At 30.2% G+C, this 18,966-nt stretch overlaps 1 protein-coding gene across 1 annotated transcript; it reads right to left on the reverse strand.

Annotated features, from left to right (window-relative positions):
- Nucleotides 1-226: 226 nt before the first annotated feature.
- On the reverse strand, nt 227-16,559 carry LOC123717398 (progestin and adipoQ receptor family member 3). Its single transcript, XM_045673374.1, has 7 exons — nt 16,168-16,559; nt 15,869-16,092; nt 14,388-14,544; nt 9,211-9,363; nt 2,421-2,609; nt 1,730-1,798; nt 227-1,624 (listed from the first exon to the last, which is right to left on the reverse strand). Exons 1-7 carry the CDS (start codon nt 16,237-16,239, stop codon nt 1,460-1,462), a joined length of 1,029 nt encoding a protein of 342 aa, XP_045529330.1. The 5' UTR covers nt 16,240-16,559; the 3' UTR covers nt 227-1,459.
- Nucleotides 16,560-18,966: the final 2,407 nt, after the last annotated feature.

Below are 18,966 nucleotides of genomic sequence, written 5' to 3' on the forward strand. Positions count from 1 at the left end.
ACAATTAGATAATTATTTTGTGTACAGGACAACGTCTGTCGGATCCGCTAGTAATATAATTTTTAAAAAGCTGTTTAAATTATATTGTTTTTTTGGAAAACCGTGTTAAGAAAATGGTAGTGATTAACTATCATTTTCTTTTTCATTATTAGGAGAAAGGTAAAATTTATAAACAAAGTTAATTGTATAAAAATATTTTTATTATTTTAACCCAATTTCAGCCCCATAAAATGAATAAAAGTAAAAAACATAAGAAAGTCATCACAGGTGGTAATTATAAATGCTAAGAAGTAAAAAATCAGATCTTATAGCACAAACATTTTCGAATCATTTGTTGAAATAAATGGGAACAAATAAATGGAATGTACAAATAAATAGCTACTTATATCTAAATAAATTTAAAACTCAAAATTCAATTTCTATTAATAATGTATAAAAATATTTGTCATTATTAATAACGCTTGAGCAAAATTCTCCACAATTTATATAATTCTAATGATTTTAAAAATAGCTGTCATAAACAATTTGCTGCCATATTGTAACAAGTATTGACAACATCTAAAATTTTAATATTGGGATTACTATTTTTTTAACAAATAATTCTTTTAATTATAGCGTAAATATTTTGGAATCATTTGTTTAGAGATTTTGTTACAAATTCTTCAAACATGTTAGTTATGAAATTAAATTTCACAAGACAAATAAATGAAAAGTACAAATAAATAGCTGCTTATATCTAAGTAAATTTAAAACTCAACATTTAATTTTAATTAATAATGTATAAAAATATTTTGTCATTATTAATAACGCTTGAGCAAAAGTCTTCACAATTTATATAATTCTAATGATTTTAAAAGTAGCTGACATAAACAATTTGCTGCCGTATTGTAACAAGTATTGGCAATATCCAAAATTTTAATATTTGATTACCATTTTTTGAAACAATAGATCTCTTAATTATTATTAGGTACGTTTGGTTCGAGAGCTATTATTGGCTTCTCACATATTTTAACGTCAAACTATGACTATGGTTTGGGATTGTAGATCGTACTATAGCTGTAAAATCTAAAATTGTTTAACTAGAATTAACATTGAAATATTAATTGATCTTATATAATATACATTATTCGCTTTCTTTATTGAGCAGTCTCTCGCAGAGCAATATCAAATCATTTTTTCTATAAGATACAATACAACAAAATCTTTAAATTTGGAATATTCAACATTATTACAAGAAATATTATTCTAAATATAAGTGTGCTGTCATATTTTAAAATTTTGCAACATTACTTAGCTGTGAAAAATCCTTGGATGTAGCAACAAAATGTAATAATCTAAATTTAAATATGTCATATTCTGAATGCTTCTGGCATAAGGCAACATAATTTTTAAATGTAGAATATCTGTCGTACTCGAATTTTGTAATTGGAATATTCTATAATATGAAGGACGTACCGTTCTAGAAAATTCTCATATTATTAGCGCAGCCGTGGTTCATACGATACTGTACATACATCATGGCTGTGTTGTGCCAATAGTAAAGAGCGCCTAGAACTAGAACATGCCACCATTGGTGAGAATGGCCGATGTAATCCACCTTACCTGGGTACCAACGTTCGGGAATCTGAAATTTATTTAGAATCATTACATTAAGTGTGTAGAATTAAAAAAAAATATCAATTAATGAAATTAGAAGATAGGACTTTTAATTAAAAATCACCTAACTTACCTTAAATGCATAAATTGCAAAAGCAGTTCCACTTATTACGTACATTCCAATAACACGGGGGAAAAACATCTGAAATTGAAAAAGAATAGGTGGTTTATTTTAAAATAGAGAAATCTGGGGCTTGGATGTAGAACTACAATAATAAAAATAAAAAAAATTACCAAATTTTATAATAACCTTACAACTACCGATTTCATCTCTTATATATATAATATAAAAGAAGGTTCTTACTAGAAAGTAAGGAAATTACGCACAGAGATTAGAGAATGTTAAAATGAAAATTATAACAAAAGATGATTGATGTATGTTCCACTCAATAAAACAAATGCAATCAAGATAGAAGTCGCGAGTGGTTTTGGGATATGTAGATTTACGATAGATGGCGTTTTTCTATTTTGAAACGCGGTATCATGTTGATGCGGAATTTAGACTTATGTACTTATGCAGGTTATTAAGAGGCCTTCCAAACCGTAGCATTTTTTAATTAATTAAATTTTGGGTACCACACAATAGCGTTATAGCTTAGTAGTGGTTAGATAAAAGATATAACGAATAGAATCCAGATTTCAAAAACCCAATTTGATGTTTATAAATATGCGATGAGCTGTTCACTCTTGAACTTAAGAGGCAACTACCGCAGTACATGCATTTGTAGGAAGAAGTTTTGCTTTATCATCAACCTTTTTCTTACCTCAACCATAGGATTATGAAACCCGCCCATAACGTAAGTCCAGTGCAAAGTAGGTACAACACCATACGCCGCCCATCCAATGAACACACACATCTTCACAATATAAGGCACCTCAAAACGGGGTACCTGCAGCAGCATCGCCACCGTGAAGATAAGGGTCACAGACAGCATGTAGAAGGTTTGGAGGCCCTGGAATAATTTATATACCCAAATCAAACTCGTGGCTAATTCAATACGATGACCTAGGGATGAAGGGCAAAAATTTATTAGTTTATTATTATTATTATTTATTTGTTCAGATAAAATAATCCATCATTATGTTAGTATAAACTTACAGACTAGTGTCAGTATATTATTATTAAAAAGCTAAACATAAAAACATAAAACTCATCAAGAAGTCTATGCATACACCAGTCGATCTTTACCGACAAGTGTACGCACAAAATGCCTCATGATAGGCGAAGACAGCTCATCTGCCACAGTCTTCAAGATGCTGTTCCGACTGCCCCATAGCCGGCTCAACCGAGATCCTGTTTTAATTATAATAAAAAATCATTTGTACGGGCTTGGGCGAACATCTCCGAAGCGAAACGAGGCAGTCCCAAGAGCATCCTAAAAACATTATTGTATTGAAGTCAGCTAACGACCTGACAGTACAGTCGACCCATAGACTACTCGTGTATAAGTTCTGACAATACGCCTTGAAAATAGTGATTTTCACTTGTTTGCTACGTTGCATCTAGCTGCCACCTCCCTGCATTTCCGTTAATATACAAAATTAAAACTATTATTTCTTTATTCACGCCTTTTCGCCGAAGGGGTGGGCATTGACCAAGGATCTCCACTTGCTACAGTCCTGAGATACCTCTCTCGCTTCATCCACTTTAATGAAATTCACCATACATACTTGTCAGTTATGGGCACTGTTGTCCCTTTTAAAAATCATTCTAATATATATATGTAAATTATTCTATTACTATATAATTAAAAAAATTCTTTAACGGCCATAAACGTGATTATTACATAATTACATATTTAATTTAATACATAGATATTCTGTTATGTTTTGTCTACAATTTTATTTATTTTTGTTTTTGCACTTTCTCAAAATATAAATAACTGTTTAATCATGCGATAAGCATTATTATATATAAGAATTTTTGCGCGCTATTACCTTGTTTTAATGGCCGACATACCTCTTTGACCTTTCCTTTACGTTTACGAAGGGACGGGCGGAAACTTATTTGCGAAGCAAAAATGCAAATACAAATTATTCTTTGTTAATCATACTTTTGCCCCATATAGGCCCTTTCATTTCTACAGATTCCTTAATTCTACGTATTACACAACACGTTGTTTAGTGACGAACATAATCAATCATTAACGCTTCATAATTGAAGACAAAAGCCGTAGCGAGAAATCGTAATTTTGCAAACAATACCTTAATTGCGATATACTTCATGTGATAATTGATCTTTGTTTTGTGTTAATTAATTCACAGAAAGTTTCCTAAAGCTTTATGTTTTATTAATAAATACATATCTCAAGTCTTTTTGACATAGATGATAGCTGTATGCAAACGTATACAAAATTGTGTAATCCTCGCGATTTCACCGCATTAAGTGCACATCATTAAGTAGAAGTAGACTATCGTTTTATTGTTGAAGTATTTTCAACCTATGATATCTTAAGATTATCATTGAAAAGATGTCAATTAAAAATGGCAATTTAAGAAAAACACTTTTTAACGGATTAAAGCTATGTATTATTAATAAAAACTTATAATTATTTACATAATTCTACATTAAAATTTGGGACCGCGCCCGCTGAAAAGCACGCAAAACGTCGGAAAAAATACAATCCGTTCAAAAAGTGTTTTTCTTAATGTGTAAAAGCTATTTTAACAAAAGACAATACAATGGCAATTTAGTTTAAAGTTAAATACTTAAGTACTTGGAGATTAATAGATATCAGGTATTTGAAATGCTTCAAACATTTTTTTACCACAAATGCCAACAATACTTTCACTGCGGTAAAAAACGTTATCAACGTATAGGCTAGAACGGATAAAAAAATATAACTTACAACGGGAGCTTTCCAAAATTCTCCTATTAGTAGTAGTGTAACCTTGTCTGTATTTTTTTTAATTCGAAACAGTTCTTTGTGAACGCAAAAATCCAAACAGACTTAGTATAGATTTTTATATTTTTGGCCCTAACATTCTTCATCATCTTATGTGCAAAATCATTAATTTCTCTTTTGATTCTTCGTTGGATTTGATAGTACAGCTATTATGACGTGGTTACTTTCACAAAACAGTTTGTTAGAGCAAAGTTAACAACGGAGTTCGGACATAAATTATACCATATTATCTATAGACAAAGATAATTAACGTGTATTATTTATTGACAAGATTGTAGGTGTATCCGAATGAATTTCTTGGATATTTTTTGCGTCTATTACTTTATATAAATAAATAATTTTAATATAGGCAAACGAGCCTGCGGGCAGCCCGTGGACACCCATTTTACTGGTTGCGTTGCCGGCCTTTGAGGGGGAAGTGCGCGTTTTTTTAAACCATTGTGCCTTTCAAGACACCAAACACGTTTACTCTATTTCTGAATATACGTTGTAAGCTCCAATATATATATCAAAAATTCATTTGCGCAAAGACTAGGTCCGTTATGTTAAACATAAGACAAACGTGTCAGTTCCTAACCAGTTTTTGAAGTCGGTAAATCCTATATAACGATGGAAAATGTTCCACAGACTAGCACAGGATTAAAAATACAAAATGAGACCGAATAATCACGGGCCCATCCTTGGCCCAAATACATTGACCACGGTCAAGAACAAGTTTGGCAAGCTTGTATGCAGTTACTAAACATCGTACTAATTCGATATCGAACTGGTTTTATTACACGGAATTGTCGACAATGATGACCAGTGACGCAAGTAACCGACAACTTGTATGCCGCAATTCCAATAAACATCGAAGGAATTTTAATGTCTTGATTCGATTGATTTCTCAGTACATTATGGTATTATATCTAAATCAATAGAATTATCCTTCTCTATATTATCAAATAGCGTTCCTCGGCCGCGTCAGAGTGTATGAACATGACCTCAAAACTATCGAACGGCTTTTTGTACGGTATTTGCTAACAGGCTCAAGTGGTCGGGACAAGTGCACCGAATGGCGGACGACAGAATCCCCAGTTCCTTGACTGAACTCACAACCTGATGACAAGAGAAAAACCGGAGACCGAGACTACGTTGGTGGGATAGTGTTGTCAAGGACCTCGAAACAATAAGGGGTTCGAAGTTGGACGCAAGAAGAACGAAATATACTTGATGAGAGTAAGGCGCACAAGGGGCTATACAGCCATTGATGATGATGATGAAGAAGGAAGAGTTTGTAAATGGCTTAAATACATTTAAAGTAATAAAGTGTGCATTACGTTCATTCGAATCACGGAATTATATTTCTCACGGAAAAGTTCACATTAATCTGTGTCTCGTGCAAATTGTATGAATAGTAAATGCTTTGCAGTTGTATCGTATTTAAACCTAAACTATAAGAACCATGTAACCAATAATATCCCGAGCGAGCCTCTAGTATGACTTGAAAACAATACGAAAGTGTGTCTAGTGCGCAATATCTTGCGTTAAATATCACTTGTAAAATCGTCAGTATTTTTCCTTATATGACGCGTGGCAAATAAAATAGAATTTTCGTAAATAATTGCGCATATAAAACAGGTTCTACGTACTAAAATAAATTATTATAAAATTACGTTTCCGGCAAAATGTTGGCGAAACTTGACCAAACTTTACCAAAACCTAAAAACTCTTGCGCATCCAATGGGCAACTTGTTTAGCGGTTTTTTTTAAGTTCCCATCTAAGGCACACATTTTTAGTTAACGGTTAAGTCAGATAAGATTTAATCAATCGGAGGCTAAAACGAAATCTTAAAAAAAACAAACGAAAACTCACGAAAAAGTATTAAATAGTGGTCTGTATACTAATTGCCGTTTATTAAATGTATAAAGTATAATTTAGTTTATTTATATACATGTTACAAAGATATTTTCCAACTGATCACGCAGGTTGTGGACTACGGGTCGGAGGAGCTGTACTTGAACAAACACAAAAATATTTTGTGAAATTGCTTCCTTCGGGTTTAAAAAAGCTATTTTACTGGAATGTACTATTCTTAAGTATATATATAAATGTAAGATAAATTGTCGCATTCTTAAAAACAATAATAGATCATTATATAGTATTAAAATTTATAAATTCAACAATATATTCACAATAACCTCTGCGCGACAATTTCCGAAAAATGAAAGCCAAATGACGTAGAGACTTTCACAACTTCAGAGGAAAATTATCTTACGACTACGAACGTTAACTTTTTAGTACATATATACTATAATATTGTTAAAGTATTGATTGATTAACGTATTTCCATAATGGCATTATTGATTATGATTTTTCTATGAAAAATAATTAGGTCATTGCACCCCTGCTAAACATAATATAAAGGTCTCATGTCACTTCGGTTATATTTATGGAATACAAAGCGTACTTCTGTGCAAACTTGGACACTATATCTTCCGTGTCAACAGACATATCTACAGTTATGTCATGGTTAGATTCTCGTCCCTTGAACGAAGTTTGAAATGCAAAAAAAGGTGCTGAATGCATAATAAATTAAAGCACGCAATAAATTAACGACGATTCAAGGTCAATCAAAGTTTCCATACTTTGTGTTATTACAATGTCAAAGACCTTTACTGAGAGCATTATCTTCTTTATATTTTTAATAAAATCAATAGAAAACACTGTAATGCCAAAGTTTTCGCACGTTTTTTTTTTAAAAACATGTTAACAATAATGTCTAATGAAACCTTGTAATAAGTCTGTTAGGATAACCAATTAATCAAATGTATGTCTAGGAGTGTCTCTTTTTGTGTCAAATGTTTGTACCATCTCTTTACTTTATGTGTCTGTTTTCAGATAAAAAATACTAGAAAAAATTGTAACACAAAATAGAATATTAACACTGACAGCGAAGCGAGATGATTTGAGTTCAAACTTTCACTTCCACCGGCTACTTTTACTTATTCAAGCATGCGCCTATTGACATCCGAGATGAAAATATTTGCGAACAGAATTCCTATATATATATGTCGGAAACCTGCCTTTATTGGAAAATATTCCTTACGTTAGTATGACTGAATGAATGAAATGAATCTATTAAATTATTAAATTAAAAAATTAACATTACAAAATAGACCATAAATTACAGAACATAGCGAAGGAAGGAATAAGGCGGACCAAAATCTATATGACCTACATTCTCGCTATAAATATACAAGAATATATCTTTTACTTTATTTCCTATAAGTTTATGAGTAAATTATGAAAATTATTCATTGTCTGTGTGGCCTTCTCCGCGATGCACATCAGACAGAAATTACTTTGGTCAAAATAAGTATAGCAGTATTCACTTCAGGGAGTAACGCGTGTCTATCCATAGTCCATTACAACTCTACCTGTACCTGTAAGTCTTTATATACAAAAAATCTATTTATTGTCTATTTCTATCAAATTCTGTTTACGGTGTACAGAGAAGAGACAGTCCATTAGTTAAAACAGTGCAATTACACTAATTAAGTTTTGTTAATCTTTAGTTTATTAATTAATCTTTTCTATGTTGTGTTACGCTGTGATGAACAATTCAAAGAAAAAAAAATATTTATGAGAAAAGAGGTTACAAATGTAAAAATAACAGCTTAAGACCAAATCACTTTTCACAGGCTAGCGTGAGCTAATGTCATTCCTATAGAAATTCTTTTAGCGTTTTCGTCGTCTAGCTCAGGTCGACAGGTGTTAGTGGTGTTGTTACGACAATATACGTGTCATGTAATCCTAATTAGGTCTTTCTGGACATTTCCAATTGCGGACATTATTAATAGATAAATATATAAGATAATAAGAAATTTTTATTTATAAAACAAACTCAAAATCTACAATTACATTATTCCCAAGTATTATCTATATTTTCAGGTAATTAAGGGTATTATTATTATAGAAAACCACCACCTGTGCCGGGACAACCGAAGCTATAATTAGCTATAAAATCGTTCTTTATAAACTTTCTAGACATTTCCATTTTAAATTATAGATAACATGTTAAAAATATATAGATGATGTACACGAGTACCAAGTCGCGATCAACTTTTAACTTCTACATATCTAATTAATGTGTCAATTGCACGACACCTTACACGTTGCCAACATTCCGGTTGTGACATAAGTTACATAATGTTATCTTAAATAACGCCTCTAATATGGAGTTTAGCATCCTTGACACGTACATAATAATATTCTACAGTTCGACCGTTCTACCACCAAACTTTTAAACTTCTTCCATTTAAATTCTTGAACTTATCGCCAACTTCAAGTTTGTTACTGCCTAGAGCGATCAGGTTCTTGAATTGAATGTTAAATGAGCTTTTTAAACTTTAAACAACAAAAATAATACAGGGGATGAGAACTGGTAATCAATGTAAAAAATTAGGTGCATTTAATATGTAACATTATTGACGTTCACAAGTGTATATAGTGATGAATAAATGATTTTTAATTTAACAGAATCAAGAATACCAATTTGTATCGGTACTATGGCACTAAAAAATAATCTGCAATTGTTTTTTAAATGTCCGTTCCATTCTCTAGTAAACTATAAATACATTGCTCCATACATAAAGGAATACTCACATGATTACACCAGAATGCGTAGTAAATGCCCGACGTGTAAATAGCCAACAGCGAGAGAGCGATTCCAAAGAGATCGTACATTAGGAACGTGTTGTAATCCGACTCCGAACGACACGAGAACGTATGATACAGTGCCGATAACGCCATGCATATCTGGAAAAACATAATATAAAAGTAACATCGCGAAAACATCATACTCTACCTGAGTATGATGTTTTCGCGATGTTACTTGCTGATGATACTACACGCCATTTTGATTAAAAAATAGGGTACAATAAATAGGTTAAAATAGGTTTGTTTAGTTTTTTAAGTGTTTAGTAATCAAGTTTGTTACGGTTTTATTATTACTTAATAAAAACACCGTTAGGCCTAACGTTAATGTAAATAATAACACGTAAATTAATCCAAGTTTAATAATATATAGTTCACGAATTAATGAAGATACTTATGTATATATTCGTCGGGGACAATTCATTCCTAAATGAATTCGAGTGCCATTTGTGATGCGACACTAAACTATCTTAGGGTATATTATTCATTTCATTTAAAATAGATTTTATTCTGTATAATATGTCACAATTACCGCCGCTAACATTTTTTATGGGCTAAAACACAGAAAAATAATCAAAATTAAAAATAACAAGCATTTAAATGAGTGTGGCATATAAAAACGACCTTAAAAGAAACCCACCTTCGCATACTTCCGCACTTCAGAATTTTCATTTAACGTGGTTTATATGTATGTATATGATTTAAGACATGTTAGTGTAGCTGTCGCAGTAAAGTAGTTAAATCAGAGAGTTAATTGAATCTCTAGTACAGATAATTAAAAATCGATATTCAATCAAGTCGCTAGCATTTTGATTTAAATATAGCAGCGTCGAAAACGTTTAACTATCAGTCTGACCGAAAGTCAGCGTGTTGATTTTTAAGACATTGACATTTTTTTTGAAGACATTGATGTTTTACATTGTTAATCAACACGCAATGATTTTTTAAAACGAATAACTCTGAGATAGTTGTCATATAATAATTTATCTGTTTAATATATTTCGTAGTGTAAAATATAATTTCCCCTCATATATATTAATTAATTTGGAAACTTCCTACGAATTTCCGAAAATTTTTACTCAGATAACTTTGGCATATATTTATGATATATTTCTCATTTGTTTATGGGATTTCATGATTTTAGAAATAAATACTTATTACTTATACGAAAATCCAGTAATTTACGAGTTTACTCGTTATAAGTATGTAATATAAAATCATTCCTCATGTTATATGAATAATATATGTAAATATATACTGGATTTCGACATATACCTGTCCTAATTTAAATAGGACGTACCCGAGATATGTTAATACTGACCAGACGATCTTAGGGGTCTATTTAAACCGTACCTACCTGTATAATTAAAAATGTTTGTAATGCGAATCGTTGTAAAAATCAAAAGTCAATTAAAAATCGAACATCCATATATGCGGAAGGTGATTGGATTTTAAAATTTATAAGGTCGATGATTTCGGTGTTTTTTATGCTAGACGCTTAGGACGACAGAAGACAAAGAGAACAAAAGAAAAAAATCTAACTTAACATTTTTAGACTATAGACTTATACTAACACAACTAATACTCATATTAACAAATACAAGTCCAGTTGTTGTATGGATTTATTAATAAAGGTTTAATAATAATACTAAATTATATATTTTAAGTGTCAGGCGTCCGAGACGCACTTAATTATTAATTCAACGACTCACTTCCATCTCGACGCCTAACATCCACACTGACCCCTAACATTAAATGATCATAATTCTTGAGATTGTTTTGCTCCAGTTCAAACAATTTGTATGACTCAAAACTTGGCGTTAGAAAATTGTGGCGGACAGCCAGTTATTATTGCCCGCTTTACGCCCTTAACTTGTGAACTGGTTGTAAATGTAAATTTAGAAGCAATTTAACATCTTTTCTGTTGACATAAGTTTACTGGTATACTTATATGTAATAAAGTTATTTTGAGTTTGAATTAACAACTCCTACAATCCCCGCCCCCCAATTCGTTACGTAATACTTGAACGCTCCCTAAGGGAAAATATTATGATTTTGTAAACTGAAAACGCGTTCACACGCGACATGATGCGTCATGTCTGACATAGAAAACAATTTTATTATAGATTTTTTTATTAATTAATAATTTACAATTTATTTTGTTCAATTGTATCTTTCTATCAATCATCACTACGATGAAAATAGATAAAAGTATAAAGCTTATTTATTTCTACAAATAAGAGTTTTAAACTGGGTTTCTAACACAGAATTCCTTAAGGCTGTCTGTTGCGTCAGCTATAATTAGCATTTTCCTCATTGATTAAAACTAGATATTAAATTAACTATAAAAATTACATTCTCTTTTCCGTTTATATTATTTCTGCAAAGGCAAGAGATTTCAAACGATTAGCATGTCATTAGAACATGTTCTGTGAAAGTTCAGAGTTAATGTTAGGAAAGTTATGGCATTTCGGAAGAGCATTACCAATCTGTAAGCGGGCAAAAACATAATATAGAGGAAGAAAGTGAGGTCTTAGAGGGGGTTTCTAAATCAGATATCGAAAAGTTTTAACGGTAGTTTAGGATAACTAATTACTTATATCAATATTTACTAACTTAACCTTAAAAAAATAAATTGCGAACGTTAAATTTAATAAAAAATAAAGTGCGCAATTCCAATTACAAAATAAATAAATTATATGAATTCAACTTACTCTGTGGGCTGATAATACTCAAACACTCATTATGTATTATTTTTGTATAATTCCCACAGCTACACAATACAAAAGACAAAAACGGAAAATACAGTTAGACAAACAGTTGTTAGGAAAATAAAATAGATTTAAAACATACGACAACAGCAATTTTCATTTGTTTTATTTATTCTTTAAACCCATAGTGATGGCTAGTAAGAAATATTGTTTCAAAGGGTTAAGGTGTATCTTATAATATTTTATAAATATTATAATATTTAAAAGATATAATATATTATATAAATTAATCGTCGTCTGGATCAATTCGAGTATTATTCGAACTCTGCAGAGAGAAGATATGGAAAAATAGCAAGGCACCCATATTAGGTAGGTAGCATAGTAAAATGTTCTATAAAAAAATATATCAAACGAAGTTCGCGGGTGCAACTAGAATATTATATAATATTATTTAAAATTGATATTAATCATAAGATAAGTAAGATAGTAAATCAAGGTTTGATTATACAAAAGTCCACATCCGTAATGCGCAATCAAAATGGCCGCTCAAAATTTATTAAGATATCCCATATGACGTCATTATAATTGACCTTTCGTCATTATTGCTTTTTGTTTTCGGTCACATGACTTTCATCGGCCATTGACACCCATAACTTTTAGGTTAAATAGCATAGGTTTTTAATTTTATTGTTTCAGTTTAATTTGGATTTACAGCTCATGAAACTAGATTTAAGTTTGATAGACGTTCTGGAATACGGGACTAGGAGTAAGCAGTAAGTCTAATATATATGTGAAATATATATTGGATTTTGAGATACGTCATAGTTCGCCGTTTTCATTCATTTATTTATGTTAATTACTTCACAAAAAACACAATCCTGTTTTAACAGATGACCTTCATACATAACCAATTAAAAAAATGTAATGTGAAGCAAAAAACAAAGATAATAATTTAAAAACAGCTAAAGAATTACATGATAAAAGAAATAACTAACTACACAAGACAGGAACTTCTCAGTGTCGGGACTAGCGTTGTCAACCTATTTGTATCATGAATAAAGTTTTTTATTATTATTACTAACAATGTGTGTACTGTGACTAAAATACATGTTATTATGATTCAATATTGTCAATGTTATAGGCAAAAGACGATGATTTTGCGTGACTTACGTACTTCCCTAGACTACAATCTACGCATATGACTGGTTAAAATTGGGAACAAAGAATCTGTAGTAAAATTTAATTCCGCATTGTCTTCGAGAATATCCGTTACTTTACTGAAACGGGTTTTGTATGTCACTATACTATGTTTGATATTTGAAGGCCGTTTATACGGTAAATTTATACTTAACATCCCAATATTTAGATCACTCGCTATGAAATTTTCTTTTTTAATTGTTAACATAAACTTTTGTAAAGATAATTAAATGTATGACGTTTAAAGTGATAATTGGTTTTATTTAATTATGAAATCACTTATGTGTATAATTAGCACGTGCACTAACGAAATAGGACTAAACAAGATTTTTCTTTAATTTGAAACCAAGTGTTATATAAGATAGCTTACGTAAATTGCATGGTCCGATTACAAAATGTCGACATAAGTCAGCACTTGTCTGAGCCAAAACCAACGGTAACATTTCCTATAGTCTAATATTTTTAGAGACTATCAACCTACTTTGCCTAGCAGATTTAGTTGTTGGAATTTCTAGGACTTCCATTATACGTAACCATCACTAAAGTACGGCGGTCTATAAAATATAGTAGCGAATAGAATTAAAAGTTACCTCAATTATGACGTACATATAACAAATATATACATAAAATAGCTTTAAGTACATTAATTAATTACACAAAAGAATGTAACGTATATAAACGTGTTTCTATGTGTTAAAAAAACTGTTTATCGCTTTACGTCCTCGTGAACGTATACACGTTACGTTTTTTTTTTAATTTTACATAGTACTTAATCAAGTCAAAACCTGTGGCTATATAGATTCTATTTACATTCAACTTACGACTTCCAAGTGATGGAAACATCTTAAGGATGTGACCAATCAATCACTTTGAGTCAGACAATATAGTATATGCGTAATGTTCAATGCAGAATTGCCGAAACATTTAAGACCCTTAAGAGATTTGTATCCTAGTTACCGAATTGTATGAATAAAAATCTTTAGTTTTTTATCTTTAGGATAGTTAATTGAGTAGTGTTGGCCTAGTGGCTTCGATTCTCGGTTGTACATACGGCGTGTGTCATACAGAAATCTGAGGCCCAGACCTAAAAATAGGTTGTAGCGCCACTTTATTTTATTTTTATAGTTAGTTGATATTCAGTCATGTGTACGAGTAAAAGTATAACGTGCTCAATAGCCATAGTCATGGTTTATGAATAAATAAAATGAAAGTACTCACTAGAAAACATGAGAAGAGTATAGCAGCGACAGTCTTGTCTGTTACAGTTGCATGTATGTTTATTATAGCAAGATCGTTGATTGTCAATGACCCAAGCAGAAAGAAACCGAATATATGTGTCCATATATTCATCGTTTCGTTCGTCCACCAGAATATGCTGGAAAAAATATTTGAAGTTGAATATGACCCTTACGACCAGTATGGAATGGCCTAATTACTATTTAATTTAGGAAGGAATGGCTTGTAAGGAAACTGTTTAATTTTTAGGTTAGTTAAATGGATGTTTTTAATTTTTTTATTGCAGGTCTACCCGCATTTGGTTACGCGGAGTTCACGGAGTTATGAGAAACCATACTGAACAAAAAATCAATAATTAGATCAATAACTAGGAAATATGAAAAAGAGACCAAGTCTAATTATTTAACTATAATAGTATAAATTGTAATTTTGTTTATAAAAGCATTAACTAAAATGTTATTAGTATGTAACACTTTAGGATACGGAGATTTATATTGGCATTTTTCATTGTTACATTTAAATATGTTAAAGTGGCTTAAAAGTATCCAGGCCTTTTTTATATTGATTAGTTTAATAACCACACAAAAAATATGCTTTTTTCCAGTCTCTGGAGTTTATAAAGAAATGAGTAATAGTTCAATATACAGAGAATATGTTCAAATCAAAGTTTATGTCAACACAACATTACTTACAGAATACTGATTGCTATTCATATGCATGCATTTTTCACTCTAATAATTTTCATTTAATTCATATCATTAATTTGTAAAATATGAACATAATCTATTGCAACTTTGTTATTGATGCAAGTGGCATTTGTCATTTTCATTTCTTGCTATAATTATATATATAAGACAAGTTTACTATAATTTTCAAATTTTTACAGAGATTAATCTTTTTCCAAAAATTTATTGTAGATTATTGCCTATGTTATCAATTAATATAAACATTATAAATTATTTAACACATTTTTAATTAAGCTTTATTTAGGAAAGTGATGAGTATGTAAATTAGGACATACAAACCCCCTATATACATATATTATATATTTGATATTTGGAATAACAAATATAATATCAGGCACTAAGGTGCAATTTGTACAGTAATAATTTTTATTGTAGTTCCTTCATCATAACAATATAAATTGCCCTATCACATTGTAGCTTTATATTACACTCAATCATATAAATTGAATAATTGGTTGTTAAGAAAATTGAACTAGACATTAGTAAAAAAAGTAAGAATATAATCTCTAAATGTTATGTAACTATTTAATTATAATATAAGGTAATTGAAGATTGAAATTACAACTAAAGTTGGTTGAAATTATATTTTTTTTAAATAAATACTATAAGTACATATTACATAATTAACATTAAACAGAAGAGGAAAATGGTTTATGAGGATTTAAAGAGAACAGATTTTTGACCTTAATCAACTAAATCTTAAAACTAGTATCTCACCTCTCCCAACAGAGTCTTGTTGGTAGCAATTTCCGGTAGCCATCTCTGATAAATGGATTATGCTGTAAATACACTGGTGCTTGTTCGAACTTGAGAAGTTGTCTGTAATTAATATATTCTATGTCTTCTTTAGACAAATTATTATTGTCTTCTAATTTTTTTCCTCTCCTTAGTAATGTACTTCCACTACAACAATCTTTTTCTTGATTACAATTTGTTTGGATCTATTAAAAAAAATATCAATCAGAAACCAATCATTATGCCGTATTTAAAATTAATGACTATTGGTAAATACTTACTTTTTCAATCGCCATAAATTGTACAGTTTCTGTCTGACTCTCACATAACTTTTTTGTCATAGTGAGAGACATTTTCGAATGCTTTTTGGTACTGGTTTTTATATTTTAAGAAATGTTCTCAAATTCAATTAACACTAATGTACCTACTACACAAGACGAAGAACGTCTGCACTAATAATAAAATAAATAATTCATTTGAACACTGTATGAACAATAAATTACAAGATCACATATTTCGTTTATAAGTTATACAAATAATAGTAGCATTTTTAATACACTAAACTTTCATTCTCTATTGACCTTTTGTATCTTGTTTTATACGACTATCTTCCACTGAATTTAAACCACATTTAAATTTTAAACCAAACAAAGTAAACATACCACAGCTTACAGACCAGGGCACTTTCAATGACATTTGTGAGAATGACACACGGTCTTATTGACACTGATGTGTCATTTTGCTTTATGGTCGTAAACCCTATACTGAAATTTGGATGCTTTTTGCTTAAATATACCCTTTAAATGCTATCAAATTGTGTCGTTCGTAGACATTTGTAATATGTCTAACGCTTCATTATAAAATGCGCTTTTCTATGCCATATGCTATAAGATGTCGAATTGTTTACGAGTCAATAATAACTAAATTTAATGACATACATACACATAAATATGTTCTGTATTTATATTTTTAACTATATTTAAACGTGAGTGAAGAATATGAACGATTTTTCATAAATAAATATTTACAAGTTATTGATTACTATCAATGACACTTTATTGGTTTGGAAATCGAATGTCTTACCACATTTTTGTGTTATTGAAAAGTGGAATGTCAAATAAGTCGAATAAGAAACAATAATCTCTTATAATTCTCGATGTCATTACAATAAAAGCGAATCTATATCGATTATGTTGTAATGATAATCTGTATCGATAAAAACTACGTAACCTTAACAATTTTTTTAAGATTGCCTTAATCAATTATTCTACTTAACTGACAAACTTAGTTATCAATATACAAGTCAAATAAAAACGCAATATTTTCAATTACGTGAATCAAATATAAACTATATTACGTCAATCACGTAAAATCAATACATTATTGAAATAAAATATTGGATGAAACTATACCACGACATTGTAATATGATAAATGCTGTAAAACAATCACTTGCTAAATCTCGTAAAAATATCATTGCCGCAAATGACTCACAGTTTAATATAAAAGATATCAGACCAAGATTTACAGTATTTTATATAATACACTTATTGCTCGTTTTTAGCGCTAAATATAACGTAGTTCAGTCTAAATTTTGACTATTTGGTTTAAAAGATTTTAGTCAAGAAGATATTCTCAGAGCTAATCCAGTACTGCCTATAGCTTTTGAAAGAAGTCCTAGTTTGAAATGTTTTCAGTCTACTCTCTTGAGAGAGTAAGTAATGTTTTGTTCTAAAAGGGGGGTGGAAATTGGGTTTTAAAGAGAACGGTAAGAAATAGAGCGTGCATGTCTTTCTCAAATTTGTCGACACAAACTGTCACTGTCATACAAATTTAGTTTTCGACTTTCCACATAAAATACTATTAAGGCATCTTGACTAAGCCCCCATGTCATGAACTATACAAATAATATACATATTTCTTTATCATTGATTGATATTGTATCATTGTATTATTTTAGCCTGTTTTCTTTTCCGTGGTGTATAACTGTAAACTGTTTCAAATAATTTATCTGTGTAAAAAATTGTAGTGCAAAACTAAAGATTCTATAACCCTAATTCATATAACAGCCAACATAGCTAGGTTTTTACTCTTATTATTTACGGTTTCTACGCTTATTCTTGTTCTTAGGATCTTCAAGGTATCTTTCCTTTTTAAGGCGGTTTAATTGTGTCTAGCAATTTTGTGCCACAGCCATAGATTAAATTATATTTCTCTTAGGTTAGATTTCTCTCGACGCGCTGTGGTCCTACTATGTTCGGTTGGTAAACGTTCAAATGGGGTGAAAATTACCTGAAATTGATTTGAAAATGAAAGTTACTTATTTACAATACATGTTATGTTATTCGTTGAAATAATTTAAAACAAATAATGTCAATTTTGTAGATGTAGTCACGATATCTAAAATTTTCAAGCTCTCCAGCGTCTTAGCAATTTACGGGGTTAATGACTATGCTACGTGAAGACTGCAGTGTTAAATTCTTATATATATATTTATATATGTATAAAAAATGGAATACTGAGTTCATATAGCATTTATTTTATATATGAAAATTTGGATGATCAAAAATTAATATTATTATAATACATAATCATATAAATATAACTCATAATTATTAGAATTTAAAAGTATCAGTTTTTGTAGTAAAAACTAACCTTAAACAGCACATAATACAATTATTTATTTAGCTGTTTTATAATAGTTATAAAATTATAAGACGATAGTAGGTACTTTAACATTTAGACTTTTAGCAAATTTTGTCGTAGGCCGTAGACCTAGAATTTTATAAATACACATATCAATAATTTTATATATCTGTGAATGTTTCAAATTGCAAAAAATGTGTTTGAAAATAACTCAACATATTTAAAGATTTTAAGGTTAAATATCTATCCAAAAATAGCGCCTACTTCTGTTCAGATGACGTCACGTCCCAGTTTGGGTTGCCATGTTTTAAAATAAAATAATACCAAGTTGACATGATTTGTAGTTAACTTATATATAAATTAAAAATATTGTAATATTAAGTTAGTTATGATCATTAAATAATTTTAAATTTTATTAGGTATTGATTTCATAAT

This window comes from Pieris brassicae, chromosome 12 (genome assembly GCF_905147105.1).
Source record: "Pieris brassicae chromosome 12, ilPieBrab1.1, whole genome shotgun sequence".
Taxonomy (NCBI): domain Eukaryota; kingdom Metazoa; phylum Arthropoda; class Insecta; order Lepidoptera; family Pieridae; genus Pieris; species Pieris brassicae.